The 19,006-nt window shown below is 40.1% G+C and overlaps 1 protein-coding gene across 1 annotated transcript in view; it reads left to right on the forward strand.

Moving 5' to 3' along the window:
• LOC126473677 (rotatin) overlaps nucleotides 1-19,006 on the forward strand; it is a 399,830-nt gene that overhangs the window by 87,857 nt on the left and 292,967 nt on the right. Inside the window, exon 7 of the mRNA XM_050100916.1 lies at nucleotides 9,320-9,588. Within this exon, the coding sequence (XP_049956873.1) occupies nucleotides 9,320-9,588 (269 nt within the window). The remainder of the gene's footprint in view (nucleotides 1-9,319; nucleotides 9,589-19,006) is intronic.

Below are 19,006 nucleotides of genomic sequence, written 5' to 3' on the forward strand. Positions count from 1 at the left end.
TGCGGAAAAAAACTTACCGATAAGTCGGGTGAAAACGAACAGGAAAAGAATAGTTCTGCTGTTAGGAAGCAGTACAAAGAGGGGTGTAGACCAGCAGCTACAGGAAAAATTAGCTGCAGAATACCTTACCACAAGTTTTGTGTTAACAGATGTTAATACTTGAGTGAGCTGGGAACAACCTGGCTGAAAACAAAAAATACTGTATTAGGGATGACCTGGACAAAATAGAAGAAGCTACCGAACACTCAAGTGTAGATTTTGTGGAGGTTCCATGACACCGTGACAAGTCCTGTCGTAACTCTGCTGTAAAGCAAGTGAACATGCAGCTGAGAGGGCTCCTTCAGATGGATGCAGAATTTTGTATTGTTGCTGTTCCAGTAAGAAGGTGGGGATATACTTCTCAGGGGCTTCCATGAATAGGAGAGTAAAGTCAAGGTAGCAGATCTATTAGCAGAAAACATAAGGGGACCACCGGCACACACAGGAAAAATGCAGTGGTTATGGGAGTCAGGTGAGGTACTGACTTTAGGACAAATACTGAATTCAGACAGATTTAAGAAAATTAAATTGTCAGCTGTCCCATGTTCATCTTATAATAATAGAAGGAAAAATGAAATGAAAGTGCTTCGTCAAAATATTAAGAGGGTAAAAAATAAAGTTAATGAATTTTTAGTTTGTTTGCAAGACCTTAGAAGTTGGGAAGAAACTGATGTAATTTCCCTGTCTGAACACCATATAACCAAGGGTTAGAAAATCTTTAATGTAAGTGGTTAGAAGTTAGCTGAATATTCATGTGGAACTAATGTGGATAAAGGAGTTGTCACATTCATAAAAAAGGGATATAAAAACAAAAATGTGGAAATAAGTAAATTCTTCATGGATAAGAACATAGAAGCATGTCCTTGAGAGTTGCTATTGGGAAATGTATTATTTGTAGTTTTTATATTGTGTAGTTCATATGAGGTGGATAATATCTCCAATAAGACACCAAGACATTGTGGGTCTGTAAAATGTAATGTTATCACTCACGTAATGCACCATTAATTCAGGGTGTTTTTTCTAGAAAAAAATGAAATATGCAAGTGTTAGGACACTATAAAAAGGATGACTCAACAGGTGTCAGTAACAATTCCCATTTTAGTAACCCTTCCCATTTTGTCTCCTATATCATTTTCTAAAAATTTTGGGAAGGTAATGTACTCCAGGGTTCCCACCCACCTGTGTCACAATGGGATACTTAACCAATCACATTTCATACTGTGTCAGCTGTTCAAGCAATACAAAGACAGATGCAACATCTCTGTTGAGAGAAATTACAATGGGAGCCCTCATAGGGTCCGATCATTGGCCTGTAACTGTTCTTGCTTTATGTTAATGATCTGCCATTTTATATGAATCAGGAGGCAGACTTATTCCTATTTGCAAATGATACAATCATTGTTGGGAAGCTGAGCAAAGAAGCATCAACAGAGAAAGTAGTAAATGATGTTTTCATAGAAGTTACTGAACTGCACAAAAGGACTAGCTTTAAACTTGGAAAAACCAGAGTTCATCCAATTTTGTATTGTCAGAAATATTGAAGTAACCTTGTTTACTGACCAGAAATAATAAATGGGATAGAAAATTATAAGCAGTTAGGTGCGCATATCGATGAAAACTTAAAATTTTAATCACCATATAGTAGACATTCCAAAAACTTTAGTTTCAGTTGCTTTTGCCATAAGGATAATTGCCAGCTTTGGGGATACATAAGTCAACAAGTTGATATATTTTGCATATTTTCATTCACTGACATATTATGGGATAATATTATGGGGCAACTGCTCACTTAGGCACAAAATATTCATTGCACAGAGTATAATAATTAGAACTATGTACAGGGTTCACAGACATACCTGTTTCAGGCATCACTTTAAGCAGCTGGGACTATCAACCACATCACAGCCTCACAGTAAATTTATTCAGTTATGAAATTTGTTATAAACAACACTTCTAACAAGTAAGTTGGCGAGTAACAGAGATAACCATTACCCTTTAATGGATATAACTTCAGCACAGAAAGGGGTCAAATATGCAGCTATAAGAGATTTTGACACACTGCCCAATATTTTTCAGATATAGATTAAATGCACTAGGGTATAAAAAATGCATACTGAAGGGTTTTTAGGGTTAGTGGTTCATTTGTCATGGTCATCAGCAATTGGATGACTCTCAGGAGACCTGTCTGCACACTGTAGGCAGGAGCTGTGCTGAATTTAGAGGCGAGTAATGTTTGCAACATTCATTCTGGGGTACATCCATGCCCCACCCATGAATATATATTCCTACTGAAAAGCTTCAGCCACTTAGAGATTGTCGCATTGTGGGCCTCTGGGTAGCTGGATAGAAGTATTGAAGGATTGCTGCACATGTTAGGGACAGTGTCTCAGTGTTGTGTCACTGCTTTCAACAGTGGCTGCGGAACATACACCTGAACAGTAGGCTCTGGACATTCATGTGGCACAGGTGCATGCCAAGGTTGACACATTCTTTGAATAGTGGTGGCTGACCGAGCATCATCCAGGGATGAAATTTGGACACGTTTACTTGCTGTGTCATCAGGAACCATTGGGAAATAGTTAAAATCATGTGTATCTCTCTTGGTGGGTTACAACTGACACCATGATACCACCAAGCATGGCCACTCTGTTGTCATGAAAAGAGTACACTGTCTTGAGTGTGAGCGGTGGACATATACGTGTGTGATGTAGAGTTGGTGAGCTGCCTATTCGAGAGTGCATTGGTTCATGACAAGGCAAAGTTACCAGTGCCCGCTACACTGCACAAGCTGTTATCGCCACGCACCGGTACCACGTGCCGCAGATTTTGAACCCGTGCCAGACGGCATGGATGTCGAAGACTCCTACAGGTCTCTGCACCATCGTGCCATAAGGCGTGGCGGTGTGCGCCTCCAGGCCCACGTTTAATGTGAGGGCGCCACAGTGGAACACGCGGTCCCAGTGGCTAATAGCGGCGTCCTCAATCATGTATTCAAGCACCTGTCTCTTGCTCAGCCAGTCAGTGTAATCTTTGCATGCGTCTATTGACATCTCGCCTCACACAGCGTATTTACGTTACTTTGATCTGTGTACGAGTGGACATGGTTGATTCATGAGGTCTTCTTGTGACTCCATTGTTTCTTGCTTGTTGTGGTTCGTACGGTCTCACTCGGTTGTCCTTCGTTGTTTGTGTCCGTCCTCTTCCGTTTGTGTTGTTGTTCGCGGGCTGCTCCGTGGGTCCCATCATGCTTTCCTTCACGGCAACCCCGCTGCGGTTCTGGTAGCGGTTACAACATTTTTGGTGACGAAGTAAACGGTGGTCATTGCTAGCATGGAGGCGAAGTTGGTCTGTCTGCTGGAGCAACAGCAGCAGCTCATGCAGCAGCAGCAGACATCTTACAACAGTCGCTGCGGTTGCTAATGGACAAAGTCGATGCCCGGGATGCATTACCACAACAGCTTCTGAGTCCTTGGGTGTCCAGTGCTTTCCCACATCCACCGTTATTCCCACCATTTAATGACACGAAAGAAGACTGGGAAACATACTTACATCAGCTGAAAAAACGTTTCATGGCTTTTCAAGTCACAGGTGACTCCTTGCAGTGGTCGTAGTTTTTGTCTTGGGGCTCCCCAGACACATTCTCTCTCTTTCCACGTGCACCAATCAGGAGTGTAAGGCTTCATATGCGGACTCCCTGATCCGGGGTGTGGTGGTTCAGCTGGGTACCAATCCTGAGGTCCGCACTGCAGCGTTGAAACTCAATAACCCCTCCTTGGAAGAGATTCTCCGCATTGCACACTCCTTTGAAAGTGCTCAGGTGGCTAACGAGCATCTTACGGCATGGCTGCAAGTGGCGGCGATCGATGCGTCTCGGCAGGGTTCGCCCTCACGCCGTCGATGTGGCCGTGCCAACAGAGGCCAGCGCCGTCGGGACTCCTCTATGTCTGACGTCTCTATGGCATTGGCACGTCTGGTCTCCCCTCGTCGCAGGTCACGCGGTCCGCTTCCATCTTGCCCACAGTGCTTTATCGCACATTCTCGAGCTGATTGTCCCCACCGCTGGAAAACGGGCACACTGTGTAACAAGGAGGGCCACATCCGATCGGTTTGTCGTAGTCGCTCGACTCACTCCAGTCCTGCCCCTCCTGGGCCTCGAGATTCTGTCCATGCTCTGCAATCGGTAGTCCCACAGGATGACCCATCACTGCAGAAGCTTTTCCTCACACTCTACCTTTTAAATGAGGATGTCAGTTTTCAGGTCAACACTGGGACCACCATTTCCTTGATTAATATGGCGACGTACATCCTTCTGGGCTCTCCTGAGTTCACCTCCCTCTCGGTGTTTGGTCGCCTACGTAGATGGTTCCATTCCCCTTCACGGGCAGTTTGTCATCCAGGCAACTTACAAAGTGTTCCCCAGCTCCTACCCATCCGTCGGCTTCAAATATTTTTGGCCTGGATGCGTTTCAGCTGTTTGGCTTTTCAATTTCCAATGAATTTAAGTCGTTTCCACGGATGTTCCTTTTCAGGACTTGGACGATCTGTGCTCCACTTTTGCATTGTTGTTTGCTCTGAATCTCAGATGTGCTTCCGATTTTCAGGCGCACACCACACTTCGGCCAGATGCGCAGCCTCGCTTTCTCTGGGCCTGGCCCCTTCCGGTGGCCTTACAGCCAGTGGTCAAGCAGGAACTTGATCAGCTCCAGGCTGCTGGTGTTCTGGAGCCTGTGACATACAGTGCCTGGGCAACACCATTGGTGGTCATACGGAAACCAAATGGGTCCCTTCAGCTGTGTGGGGACTTCGGCACTACTGTCAATGTTCAGTCCCTCGTCAACACTTACCCATTCCCCTACAGGAAGACCTTCTTGCCAAGCTTGCTGGGGGCAAGTACTTTTCCAAGATCGACCTGGCTGAGGCATACCACCAGTTACCCTTCGATGCCAAGTCCCAGACCATCATGGTTATCAACACACCTTTCAGGTTATACAAGTACCTTCCGTTTGGTGTCTCTTCAGCGCCAGCCATTTTCAAGTGGTTCCTGAAGCAGCTTACATAGCCTATCCCCACCTGTGAATTATCTGGATGACGTCTTGGTCACCGGGCATTCCCTTATTTCACACTCTGCAATCTGCAGGTTTACGCTGTTGGCTGGACAAGTGTTGTTTTTTTCAATCGGAAGTGGAATACTTAGGCCACTGGCTTAGCAAGGATGGCCTTCGCCCTTCGGGTCACAATGTCGCGGCCATTGAGGTCATTCCTCGTCCCAAGGACTCATCTGAACTCCAGGTGTTTTTGGGCAAGGTTACTTATTACTTAAAGTTCTTGCTCCAGGCTGCCTCTGTTGCTCAATGCCTCAATCACTTGCGTCGCAAAGGGGTATCTTGTGATTGGACTCCTGCGTGTGACCAGGCTTTTCTCCGTTTAAAGATGATGCTGAAGTATGCCCCTTGCCTTACTCCCTTCTCTCCGGACCGCCCTTGGTTGTGGCAGCTGATGCATTGGCATACGGCATAGGGGCCATCCTCACATCCACATTCATCGGGATGCCGATGGCTCCGAAGAGCCCATCGCTTATGCCTCTAAGACGTTGACCCTAGCAAAACGGATCTACTCCCAGATTGAAAAGGAGGCCCTAGCAATCGTATTCGCCGTCCAAAAATTTCACACCTATCTCTTTGGGGCAAAGTTCATCCTCCTGACAGATCATAAACCCTTGGTTATGCTTTTCGGACCCCACTCTCACCTTCCAGGGTGGACGGCTCAACATCTCCAGCACTAGGCATTATTTTTACGAAATTACACTTATACCGGCCCTCCTCGCCCCCGGGTGGATTGGCAGCTCCCTCCCCCGCCCTGGACTCTGGGTCGGCCATCATGGATACCTCGGGCGTCCCTTCCTCCCCGCCCAAGGCAGTCGATGAGCGCGGCTCTTCTGCCCACTACCGCCCACCTCGGCACCGTCCAGGGTGGGGAGTTACTGATGCAACTGTTGGGCCCCCTTTAGTGTGAAATGTGTCTCTCAGTTGGTCTGAATTTGTCGTCATGCACTCCTGAAATGATTAATTACCTTCACTTCACTTCACTTGTGAATAAAATGACCTTGTCCTTGAGGGTGTTGCATCTTTTTTTCTGACAGTGCAAATATTATCTTTTATTTTTTTATATTTAGTTTTATGTAAGTATTCTATGTTTTCTGTTGGCACGTTTCACATAATAATGTTTATTGTGAATTTGAGCCATGGAACATGTAACTGACTAACTGCAAGGATGTATACCATGGCAATACATTGTATTTAATCTTGTGATAGAGATGCTAGATAATGCAGGGGTCTCAGTGATACAGAAAAGTTTTGAAGTTTGCACATACACCCACACCACCTCCAGTCTGAGAAGTTATTAGGAGAAAGATTTGTTCTTTGAGAGAAGATGAGAATTTTATCATTTTACCTGTCAAAAAGGTAAATACCTCTGTCATTCTCTCATCTACCAAGTATAATGGCAAGGCACAGCAATTGTTTGACTGTACTGCATGTTGCTATTTACATAATGATCAACTGGCAGCTTTCAGAGGAAAAGTGTGGCCCTCATCAAGAAGAGTTCTCTTTCAGGAGTTTTTGCCAGCAGGCAGTTGGTCTTCCTATACCTATGGCTTACTGAGCAACAGAAGAAAAATTTTGAGAGGTTTTCGAAGCATATGGACGATTCGATTCCAGACATTTCACGTACAGCTGTCAACCTAAATAAATTACTACTGGCTTCAGAGAAAATATATGTCTTTCAAAAAGGTGGGAATTTTGCTGTCATCTCCAGAACTTTAATTATGAAGGGTATAGCTGCTAGCAGTGAAATGACAATCAGGATCTTCCATTATGAAAAAGCTGAGGAATGCATACTGAAACCAAAGGGACATTGCGTTGGGCAAAACCGTCAACTTTCAACTGGGAAACAGAAGAGTCACAAGCTAACAATAACCTTTATGCTTGCAAGAACATATTGGTTCTGCCTGCCAACAAGAGATATGTATGTGACTCTTGTAACGAGGACTGAAGATTAGACAGATATCAGACACATTAGATGCCATGCAATACAGATCATTTAATCAAGGTATCTTCTCTCCAGGGGCATGTGCAACACAGCAGCCCTACTGCCACAGTTGTATTGGTTACCAAAAATGTACAAAGATAGTGTACTGTTATGGAACTGTCTCCATGGCAACTGTACATGGTGTAAAGCTGTCATGCATTGGGAGTGGTGTCCAGGCTGACGTTAAATGAGAACAGGAGATTTGGTCAAATAAAGAGGGTATAATTCAGTGTACGGAATATTTGGGGTGTTTGCAGAGTGAAGTTATTTGATGTAGGTCAGTGTGGGAAACATAACAAACTAAAAATGTAGGCAATGGGAGAGGGGGCACTACATGTTAAGATCTGTTGGTGGTTGGTCATGGAGTGCACAGGCTGTCTCTCCCAAGAGAGACATGTGCTCTAGTTGAGGTCCTCTGGATCGCAAGAGAGAGAAGCAACATTTTTTTGATCTCCAGAAGCCTCCAACAACCAAACGCATGACTCGCCTCCCGTCCTTGCTATTGGCTAAACTGATGGCAAGAATTCACCAGCATATTCAGCAGAGAGGTGGGGGCACTTCTTGTCAGTTGCTTTGACTGGACAGAACTGGTTCAGTTCTGAAAGTCAGGCAGCTTTAGTCACAAAAGCACAGCAGACATTACCCTAGGAGAAACCTTGTATAGACTTGACTGGTGCTTTTGAAATAATTTTTTAAAAGTAAATCCCTAAATATTCCTCAACTGGGTGACACCTTTTATACAACATTAAATTTACCATTGAAGCAGAAAAGGATTACCAACGACCCTTCCTACTTGAGAAATGATGAGAACCTGGGACACAGTGTAATCAGAAACTGACCTGCATGGACAAAGCTTACAAATCATCACCTAAACCAGAAAAGCATTATAGCAAATATGTGAGTCACAACACCCCAGATGTGAGATGCACCACATAGTGTATGTTCTGAGGAACAATGACTACTCCACCAGCTGTATAAGAAGGGTCATGAAATCTAAGACCTCACTGTGTGACTTGAAGAAATATAGGGTACAACTTGAAGAAATATTGGGTACGACCTTTCTGACATACATCACCAGGTCAATGTAGAGAATCAACTGTTTATTGCACAGCAGTGGCATAAAAACTATATACAAACTGACCAAGAAAATCAAGAGTGTGTGTTAGTTTGGCAAAGGACAAAGGGACCCACTTGCAGGGTTGGGAGTATACCATATACATGGTGGATTGACAAGATGATCCATCAATACCAGGATCATCAAACAAAAATATTATCACAGGTTGGGACAGATGGAGAAATCGGTTGTGGTCGAGCACATGCTATGAGAGACTGACTGTATATTTAAATTTGCTGACATTTAGTTTCTTGCTGTGGAGAAAAGCTTCCACACCCATTTGTTTGGGGAAGCCAGTGAAATTCAAAAACATAACCACAGTTTTAACAAGAAATAAGAAAAACCTCAAGATAAATAGATATTGGATTCCCATACGGTTACGAACAACAACTGCAAGTAAAGATGGATGTGTTACAGCAATACTACCCGTGGAAATGCCTCCACAGATGTTAGTGCAGGGAGTACATCTAAGTTCCAGCCATAGACTTGGCTCCAATCTACCACCAGTAATGGAAGGTGAATCTTTGAGAGCACCAACCACTGGTGCTGGCGAAATGTTAGAAAAATCATTAAACAAATGTCAGCCAAAGATTCTGAGACAAGAGCCAAAAGGCAGTATGTCAATGTTGCTACACTTTTTACTGTTGACTGGTGTTATTTTGACCAAAAATAATTACAAACTTTGAAATGATTTTATCTAAGTGAAACATAATTTTTTTCCGACAAAACATTCTGTTGTTGTTGTTGTTGTTGTTGTTCCATATAGAAAGCATATACTAGTCACATCCACTCTTTATAGTAATTTCTGTTTGGTATGTATTCCTGAAGCATTGGCTGAACATAATAATACTGAAGTTGAATGAGCTTTAGTGAGTAGACAATAAAATTGGTCAATAAGACTTGTTGAATGTGTTGTTGTGTAGTTTATTTTTTCGTATTTTGTAATTGGTCTGTAGAATAACATGTTTGAAATGACCTGAGTCTTTGTAAATGTGTGTGTTCTTTATAAAAGAAGTTAATATCAGCCAAATCAGAGACAATTTCTCACTAACTCAAGTAATTTGATGAACTTTGTTCCAGAGTAATACTGGAGCCACACCTGAAGGTGAAGAAGATTCTTTATTGGAACAGCTGCAGCAGCTGAGTGTGCCTCAGTTCTGCACACTAGTACTTCAGGTGGCTCTTCATCTCCCTCCAGCAGCTGAACTTTGTGGCTCTGCTGTTATGCTCCTACGTGAATGTGTTACTCCTCAAAGTTGGAAGAGTCAAGACCCAGCAGCTACTCATTTGAGGCAGGATGTTCATCATTTGCTACACCAGTGTGCAATTTCCCTGCACCGTGTTTCAAAGTGAGTTGTGTGCTAAACTGCAAACTGTTTTGATACCTACATGGTACTTACAAGATCATGTTAAAAGTCTGTTTAAATCTCTGGGTGAAGGAAGAATATGAAAACAATAATTTCTTTTGCTGTGGGAATGTATAAAAAGATGGATTTGTTATGTATCTTTCAAGAGGAATATTAAAGGTATGAATGGGGATGGGATCATAATGACAAAAGGAAGTAGCCAAATGTGTGAAAGACTTTTCACATGGGAATGAAAGGTATTTGCAATTAGCCTGAAAGGAATATTCCAGGCTCTATTAATTATATAGACATATACATATGCTAACAGTACAGCTAGTTGAGAAACGTGTCAAAGAAACTTATCCATTTTAGAAATAATTGTAGTTGACAACCTAAAGTAATGTGAAATAGTAATAGGCGACTTACATATCATTGGTGGAGAGGGTATTGGAAGAACCGTAGTAAATGAACATGGACTTGTTGTAGGAACGAATGAGGTGGACAATATAAAATTACAAGGAGATAGAATTGCTGGTTGTATTACCTATTCATTTTACAATTGCTGGTGGCAGAATGTGGAACAAAGCTTTGTTTACATACTGATGAGGTGAAGGTGTCCAGCAATACTCAATTATACACAAGTTAGCAAGTGTCTTGGCATTGTACAATCTTGTTATTATCATAGTGGGTTACTATTACTGTGTATTCTTAGTATCTGCTGAAATGGATAGTATTTGTGCAAATATACATTGTTGAAGAGTATGCTTAGATTGAAAAGTCTTGATTAACAACATAATTCAGTTCTGTTGAGAAGAAAAATGTAAAGGTTTGTTAATATCATTAGAAAGAGCTCTGGAGAGAGCAGCAGCTGCAGTAGGAAAGAGTCTAAGGATAGTTAACAACATTGTAAAAAAGCCAGATGGAGCGTTCAAAAAATTGTGGCACCAAGGAAGAAGAAACTGAGGAAGAAACCAAAGTGTCTCATTGACTTTGATAAGTGTTTACTGAAAAGAAAGTTCTTGAAATATTACAATGTTAAAAGAGAGATACCCATTCTTGGAAAGCTTCACAACTGGGTGGAGGAGGATACAGACATTAATTTCTTTGGGAAAAGCATCACTTTTTGAAAAATTTTGAAAGATATAGGGTACTGTTTTAAAAAATATAAAAATAGGCAAACATTTCTGTTTGAGAGGGAGGACATTGTTGTGTGGTATGCATGCTTTCTTGCAAAGAAACCTGTCACATATACTGATGAAACATGGGTGCAAACACACTATACTGTCAGTAAATGTTAGCAGCATAATGGTGTACCAGGTTTACGGAAAAATGAAAGTTCTGGAGAGAGCAATAATAGTTGATGTGGGAGGAGAAATGGGGTTGATTGAGGGTGCAGAATTCATCTGTGATTCAAGATCAACATCGGAAGATTTTCACAACAAAATGAACAGTGAAAATGGTTGCAAGAGCACCTAATATCAAATATTCCAGGTGGAAGTATTGTGGTATTAGGCAATGCACCCACTATTTTGTTCACAAAAATAAGGTGCCTAACACATCGTCTCATAAAGCGGTACACAATCATAGCTGATTAAGCATCAAATTCCGTTCGGTGCAGATTTAACATGCAACAAGCTCTTGGAAATTGTGAAATGTTACAAACCTGAGCCATAATGTGCTGTAGATAGTGTTTTAAATGAATCCAGGAAAGGACTTAGTGTTATGCCTTCCACCCTACAACTCTGATCTGAACCGCATTGAACTTATCTGGAATTTAATGAAACAGAAAGTTTCATCAAACAACTTAAAAAAATGATTAAGGCTGCAATTGAGAGCATTACGAAAGATGACCGGAAGAAGGCTTATGATAAAGTGAAAACTATTATGGAAGAATACTAGCACAGAGACACACTGATGGACAAAGCTACTGAGGGCATAATTATTCAACTTCGACCAGACAGACAGTGGCAGTGGAATTTCATCGCGTGGTTCTGAGGATATAATGGACAAGGCAAATTTAGACTCAATGGAGATAGCTGCTTTCAACATCAGCAATAGCTCTGCCAAGTCAGCAAATGAGACAGAACTGTGTGCAGAAGAGCTAGGTGTTCAGTCCTTACATATGGATTAAAGGTTGTTGAAAATATTGTATTAACTTTTTTTACTAGATCACATTTTTTGTTCCTGTCTCTCTTTTTCCATTTGGAATCCTTGTGTGTGTGATTTTAATTATTTTTATTTATCCATTACAATATTTAGATGTTTGAAACTGCTGATGTATTGATTAGAAAACAGAAGTAGAATAATCTGTTTCCACTGAGTGTGCAATGCGGTCAAAAATGTATCTTCTGGTACAAGATTTAATAATATAACGATCAAAGTTCATTTCAATAAAGATTTGAAAGTAAAGAAAATGTTACAGTACCTGCAAAGATTTGAATCCACAACCTGTTGCACAATATGCAGATGTGTTGTCCTCTGCACTGCTTCAGCTGATAATATGTGCTCTCTGTTGCAATGGTATTGATTCTTGCAAAGAATTCTGAAACTTTTTCTTTTTTTTTTTTTCCCCTCATCTATTATTTGCAAACAAGGACCCACTAGGGTGAATCACCCCAGGGTGTGATACATAGGACCCTAACCTACACCACTGTTTCAAAAGTTGATCTCCCGCCCCCCCCCCCCCCCCCCCCCCCAACACACTTGGGACTTCTCTTTGCTAGTTATTAGATTGTACAGTAAAATTTCATTTTTATTTCTTATGCTTTCCTGTAGAGTGATGTCTTAACAGCAAATGTATTTTTATCTGCTGCATGCCCAATTCAAATTATTAGATCTAAAAACAAAAGCTTTATTTTAATTTCATATGATTCCCTGTAGAAGAATGTGTTACTAGCAAATGTGTTATGCATTCATTTCAGTTGCTAGATTGTAACACAACAGTCCCCCCCCCTTTCCATAAAAGACAATATTAAAAGCGAATGTACCATTGTCTCCTAAATGCATACACAGTTCGACCGTAAAACAACAGTTTTATATTATTATTGTTCATTTTGATTGTTTTTCTGTACATGAATGTGTTAACAGAATGTATATTTGTTTTATCTGCTGCATGTATACCAAGTACAGTTTACAAACCACGTTTAATTTTCGTTGAGCACAGTTATGCCATTCGTGTGTCATCCAAAACAACCCATAGCAGCACACATTGACAGTTCATAGTGTGCCCAGCTGAAACAGCAATTGTAGACTGAAAGGGGAATATTTACTTTCAAAAATTATTAGTTCCTTCCTTGGGAAGGGGAGCAAATGAAGATAGCTTGGTGGAGGTTAGAAAGGAGTGGCACATTATGAAGACCCTAAGATGAGAGTAGAAAAAGATGAAGGGGCGATTAGTGACCTGCCCCACCTTTCTAACCTTTCCAAACCTGTCCCTCTATTCTCCTTGGGCATGGAGCTAATAGTTCAGAAAGGTTTTTGGTACTTTTATAACTGTCTATTAGCAATACTCAGAATTTTGCCTCCTAAAGGTAAATAATTTTGTCTGCTTAAGGTACCCCTAGTGCAGACATTAATATTAATCACAATGTCATGATGATGGAAGTCAAAAGAAAAAAGAAAAAGCTGAGAAAAGCACAGAATAGAAAAGGAACCTAAAAAAATTTTGAATGGAAGAACATAAAATATAAGCACAGTCTCTGTCGTTAATAATAGACTGTAAGGAGTAGAATTTTCTTTAAGAGTTCTGTAAGTTCTGACTCGATAATAGGGATGTATTTAAGTGCTTTACTGAAACACACTAAAAGAAATAAGTTTTCCAATTAAATATTTGACATTAGTGAATAGCCATGAAGACTTACTGAAAACAGTAATGATCACCATCTCAAAGAAACAAGGAGCTGAGAGATAAAGTGAACAAAGAACAACTATCTGTATCTCACATTCAGCAAAAAATTGTGCTAAATCGAGCAGAAAATTGTGCTAAGAATTTTAAACAAAAGTATTGAGAACAGAATACTTAAGAATGCTGAGGAACAAATTGGATTCAGAAAAAACAAGAGAGACATGAGATTTGATAGCTATGCTGTGGTTCTCAGGAGAAAGACTGTTTGTGAAGGAGATGATCTTACGTTTTTAATTTTTGGGGTCATTGATCTTCTGACTGTTTTATTGCAACCTGACACAACTTCTTCTCTTTTTGCCATCATCTTCATCTCAGAGTAGCACTTACACCCAATATCTTCAGTTATTTATTGGTTATATCTCAATCTCTGTTTTTTTCCCCATAATTTGTGGACTCTACAGCTCTCTCTAGTACCATGGAACTTCTAGTCAGTGTTTTCCATGTATTCATTTTCTCACTGATTCTGCATTGAACCATCTCATTTATTATCTTGTAAGTCCACTTTTTTAATTCTTCTGTAACGCCACACCTCAAACACATCAATTCACGTATTTCCCAAGTTTCCCACAGTATATGATTCTATTTAATACTGTGCAATGTTATAGACATACAGTCTCAGAAATTTCTCCCTCAAATTAAGGTCTTCGGTACTAGTATACTTCTTTTGATGAGGAATGCTCTCTTGTCTGTGCCAGTCTGCTTCTAATGTTCTGTCTTCTTTGTCTGTCATGCATTATTTTGTTTTCAAGGTAGCAGAATTCCTTCACTTACACTACTACATGGGCATCCAATATTGATTTTAAGCTATTTTCATCTTCGCTACTCCTCAGTACTTTTGTACTTCCTTAGTTTACTTTCGATTCACAGTCATTGTACTATTCGTCTCATTGAACAGCTATGGTAACTGTTTCTCACTTTCATAGAGGCCAGCAATGTGATCAGCGAACCTTAGTGTTAATCTTATTTAATGCTGAATTTGAATCTCACTTCTGAACCTTCTTTTTAATTCCTCCATTGCTTCTTTGATATACAGGGTTGAAAGCATAGAAGGAATTCCGTACCCTTCTCTTACATCTTTTCTCAGTCTGAGCAGTAATTTGTCAGTCTTCCTTTCTTATTGTTCCCTTTCAAACATATTGCACCATTTTATGTTGCCAATGCTTTTTATATGTCAACAAATCCTATGAAAGCATCTTGATTTTTCTTAAGTCGTGCATTGATTATCAAGCATAGCATTAGAGCTTCCTCTCTTGTATCTTAGTCTTTCATAAAGGCAAACTGGTTGTCACCTAACATATACTCCATTTTTTCCAATCATCTGTATATTATTCTAATCAGCAACTTCAATGTACAAGCTGTTAACCTGATTATACAGTTGTTGTTGTTGTGGTCTTCAGTCCTGAGACTGGTTTGATGCAGCTCTCCATGCTACCCTATCCTGTGCAAGTTTCTTCATCTCCCAGTACCTACTGCAACCTACATCCATCTGAATCTGCTTAGTGTATTCATCTCTAGGTCTCCCTCTACGATTTTTACCCTCCACGCTGCCCTCCAGTGCTAAATTTGTGATCCCTTGATGCCTCAGAACATGTCCTACCAACCGGTCCCTTCTTCTCGTCAAGTTGTGCCACAAACTCCTCTTCTCCCCAATTCTGTTCAATACCTCCTCATTAGTTATGTGATCTACCCATCTAATCTTCAGCATTCTTCTGTAGCACCACATTTCGAAAGCTTCTATTCTCTTCCTGGCCAAACTATTTATCGTCCATGTTTCACTTCCATACATGGCTACACTCCATACAAATACTTTCAGAAACGACTTCCTGACACTTAAATCTATACTCGATGTTAACAAATTTCTCTTCTTCAGAAATGCTTTCCTTGCCATTGCCAGTCTACATTTTATATCTGCTCTACTTCGACCATCATCAGTTATTTTGCTCCCCAAATATCAAAACTCCTTTACTACTGTTGTTGACTGGAATACTCTCTTTCAACTTCTAAAGTTGGCAGGGACTAATACTCACATTTATCTGGCCGTGCTACCTTCTGCGTTGTGTGGATGACATTCTTCCATAAGTCTACTGGTGTATCTCCAGTTTCTGCAATGACTTTAGAAAGTTTGGATGAATGTTATCTTTGCCTTTGCCTTTGCCTTTGCCTTGTTTCAGCACAATCCTTTCAAAGATTGACGAAACTGTGACTCTAACACTGGATCCCTTATGTCATCCAGATCACCACACATCTCTTCTTCTACCATGTTAGAGAGATAGTTTGTCCCATTTGTAGAGATCTTCAGTATATTCTTTCCATTTACTTTCTCTCTCTCTATCTCTCTCTCTCTCTCTCTCTCTCTCTCTCTCTCTCTCTCTCTCTCTCTCTCTTGTTTGTCTAAAAATTGCTTTGCTACTCTCAGTGTTTATGTTATTGTCTTTAATTTCTCCAAAAGGTATTTTAACTTTTCTGTATGCTTAATCTGTTGCTTCAAAGCCCATTTCCTTTTCAATTTAGCCATATTTTCCCTGCAGCCATTTTACTTTAGGTCTCCTTTGACTTCAGTAATAAGTGACTTCTGTTGCTGTATCCTTTTCACTTCGTAAACATTTTTGTAATTACTTCTTTTGCTGATCAGTTGCAGTGTTTCTTTTGTGACAAGTTTTCTTCACAATTACCTTTATTGTACCTATATTTGCCTTCTCAGTTTCTGCAATTGCCCTTTTTAGGGGTTTCCATTCCTCCTTAATCGAATTGATAGATCTTCCTGTGTCTCTAGGGCCTCTTCCAAGTGTACCTCCTTGTTATTCTTTTGTTATTCTTGAACAATGTATGACTCGCTGTAGTTAAAATATATGGCAGTGCTTAGACTGAAAGGACAACATTACAGCTTAAAATAATTGGGCAAAAGGTGTAAGACAAGGTTGCAATATTGAAATCAGCCTGAGAAAATCATTAACAAAATATTTCGTATGGAGTTCAATTATACGATGGAAAAATTATGATCTTCAGGAAGGAAGAGAGAAAAAAGATGCAGGCCTCTGAAATGTGTGTGTGGCATTGAATGGTCAATATGTTGAGAAATAGAGATATGTTAAGAAAATTGGGAAAAGACAGGCAATTTCTGGTAGTAATAAAAACAAGAAAGGAAAATCTTCTTGATTGTACATACCTGTATGGTAAATGGGATAATAAAACAGAAAAGAAAAGTAAAGTGAGGTGCTCAGAAGGTGTGGTTGGATGTCATTGTAACTTTGTACAATTATTCTTCATACAGTTATTCTTCGTACAATTATGAGAGTTGCAATTCTCCGTGATAGGTAGAATGGCCGTCGGACTGTATTAGTGTTGCTAGTATTTAATGTTGATACAAGGCCTGCTAAGATATGTAAGGGGTGTGAATTGCATCAGATGTTGCGTGATCACTGAAGAACACATAGATACTGCTTACTTGTGTGAGGCAGCATTATCAGCACTTGATTCAGTTTAATGGGGCTTCATTGTGGGTCTCCCATTTGGCCAGCTGGTTGAATTGTGTACTGCTCAGATTTCCATGCAAACACACAAAACTAGCTGTAGAAAAAGCAGATGTCAGATTGAATCATTATAATTACTGTTGTTGTTGTTGTTGTTGTTGTTGTTGTTGTTGTGGTCTGCACTCTGGAGACTGGTTGCAGCTGACCATGCTAGTACATCATTTTACCATGACAGTTTCCTCCATTATCAAACTGATTATTCCGTGACGCCTCCAAATATATTCTATTAACTGATTCCTTCTTTTAGTCGAGTTGTGCCATAAATTTTATTTTCTTTACTTGAGATCCTGATTAGTTATTTGAACTACTCATCTAGTCTTCAGCATTCTTGTGTATTACCAAAATTGAAAAACTTCCAGTCTCATCTTATCTGAATAGTTTCTGTTCCACATTATAAAAAGTTAAGCTCCAATTAGTCGTCTTCAGAAAAGACTCAAATACATCAATTTATATTTGATTGTAACAAATTTCTCTCTTTCAGAAATTCATTTCTTGCTCTTCCCAGTCTCTGTTTTGTATCCTGTTTAGTTTGCTCATCATAAGTTATTTTACAGCCCAAATATCAAAACTTCTCATCTACTTTTAGTGTTTCATTTACTAATCTTATTCTGTGAGCATCATCTTATTCAATTTGACTACATTCTATTACCATTGTTTTACTTTTGTTGAACTTCACCTCTTTTTAAGGCACTAGTCATTCCATTCAACTGCTTTGCCAAGCCCTTTGACAGAATTACAATCATGTAAGTAAATCTTATAATATTTTATTTCTTCTTCCTGAACTTTAATTCCCTTTCCAAATTTATGTCACAGTACTGTACAGAGTGAGTACCATCAGGGGTAAGCTACAATCCTGTCTCACTCCCTTTACAACCTCTGATTCACGTTCACATCCTTCCAACTCTCTTTAACTGCTGTCTGCTTTCTATACTAGTGTTAAATATCCTTCTTCTCCTTATACTTTATTATTGTTGTCTTTAGAATTTCAGAGAGTGCAGTCCAATCAAGACCATCCAAAGCTTTCCCTAAACCTACAAATCCTATAAATGTAAGTTTGCATTCCATCAGCCTATCTTCTAAGATAACTCGTGGGATCAGTATTACCATGTGTGTATCTACATTTCTCCAGAACACAATCTGAACTATTCTGAAGTTCTACCATTCTTCTGTAAATAATTCATGACAGTATGTTTTAACCATACCAATTAAGCTGGTGGTTTGGTGATGTTCACACTTGTCAGCTCCTGCCTTTTTGGAATTGATATTATTACATCCTTCTTGATTTTTGGGGGTATATCATCTGTCTCATTTATCTTGCACCCCAAGTGGAATAGTTTTGTTATTCTCTCCCAAGGATCTCAATAACCACGAGGAAACATCGTCTACTTCAGGGGCCTTATTTTTGTCACCGAAGAGATCTGGACAATAGCAGATAAATAATCTGCACAAATAGTCTGTAAACATATATTTATGAAACTTTGATCAAACCATAAATATAGTCCGATATACTCAGAAATAGACATCAACACTCAGCAACACAGTAGGAATACTACGTAGTCTGTCACTAGCTCATGAAGAACTGTTCTGACTGCCACAGGGCTGTCTTACACCCAGTCTACAGATGTTTGCTTTTATCGGCACCTGGTGGAGGCAGGATGAGTAGAATACATCATTGGCTACAGTGGCATCCAGTGACTGCTATTGGCATCTATCGAAATATCTCAGTATGCTACCAACTGTCGCCGGATGGCAACTGCGGTAGTACTGATGGCAATGACACCACACTCATATCCTAACTTCATTAATTTCCTCTTTCCTTTCTAAAATATTGTCTTCAAATTCATTTCCCTTTCCACTTCCACCTTTCGGCATGCCTTTCTTCTTAGTACTGTTGTGGCATATGCGTTCTTGACATTCATACAAGTGCTGCCCTACTCTCCATAGGTCTCTCTAGTTTTACAGTATGTGGTGTCTATCTTTTCCTTAG

The sequence above is a fragment of the Schistocerca serialis genome, chromosome 1, assembly GCF_023864345.2.
Source record: "Schistocerca serialis cubense isolate TAMUIC-IGC-003099 chromosome 1, iqSchSeri2.2, whole genome shotgun sequence".
Taxonomy (NCBI): domain Eukaryota; kingdom Metazoa; phylum Arthropoda; class Insecta; order Orthoptera; family Acrididae; genus Schistocerca; species Schistocerca serialis.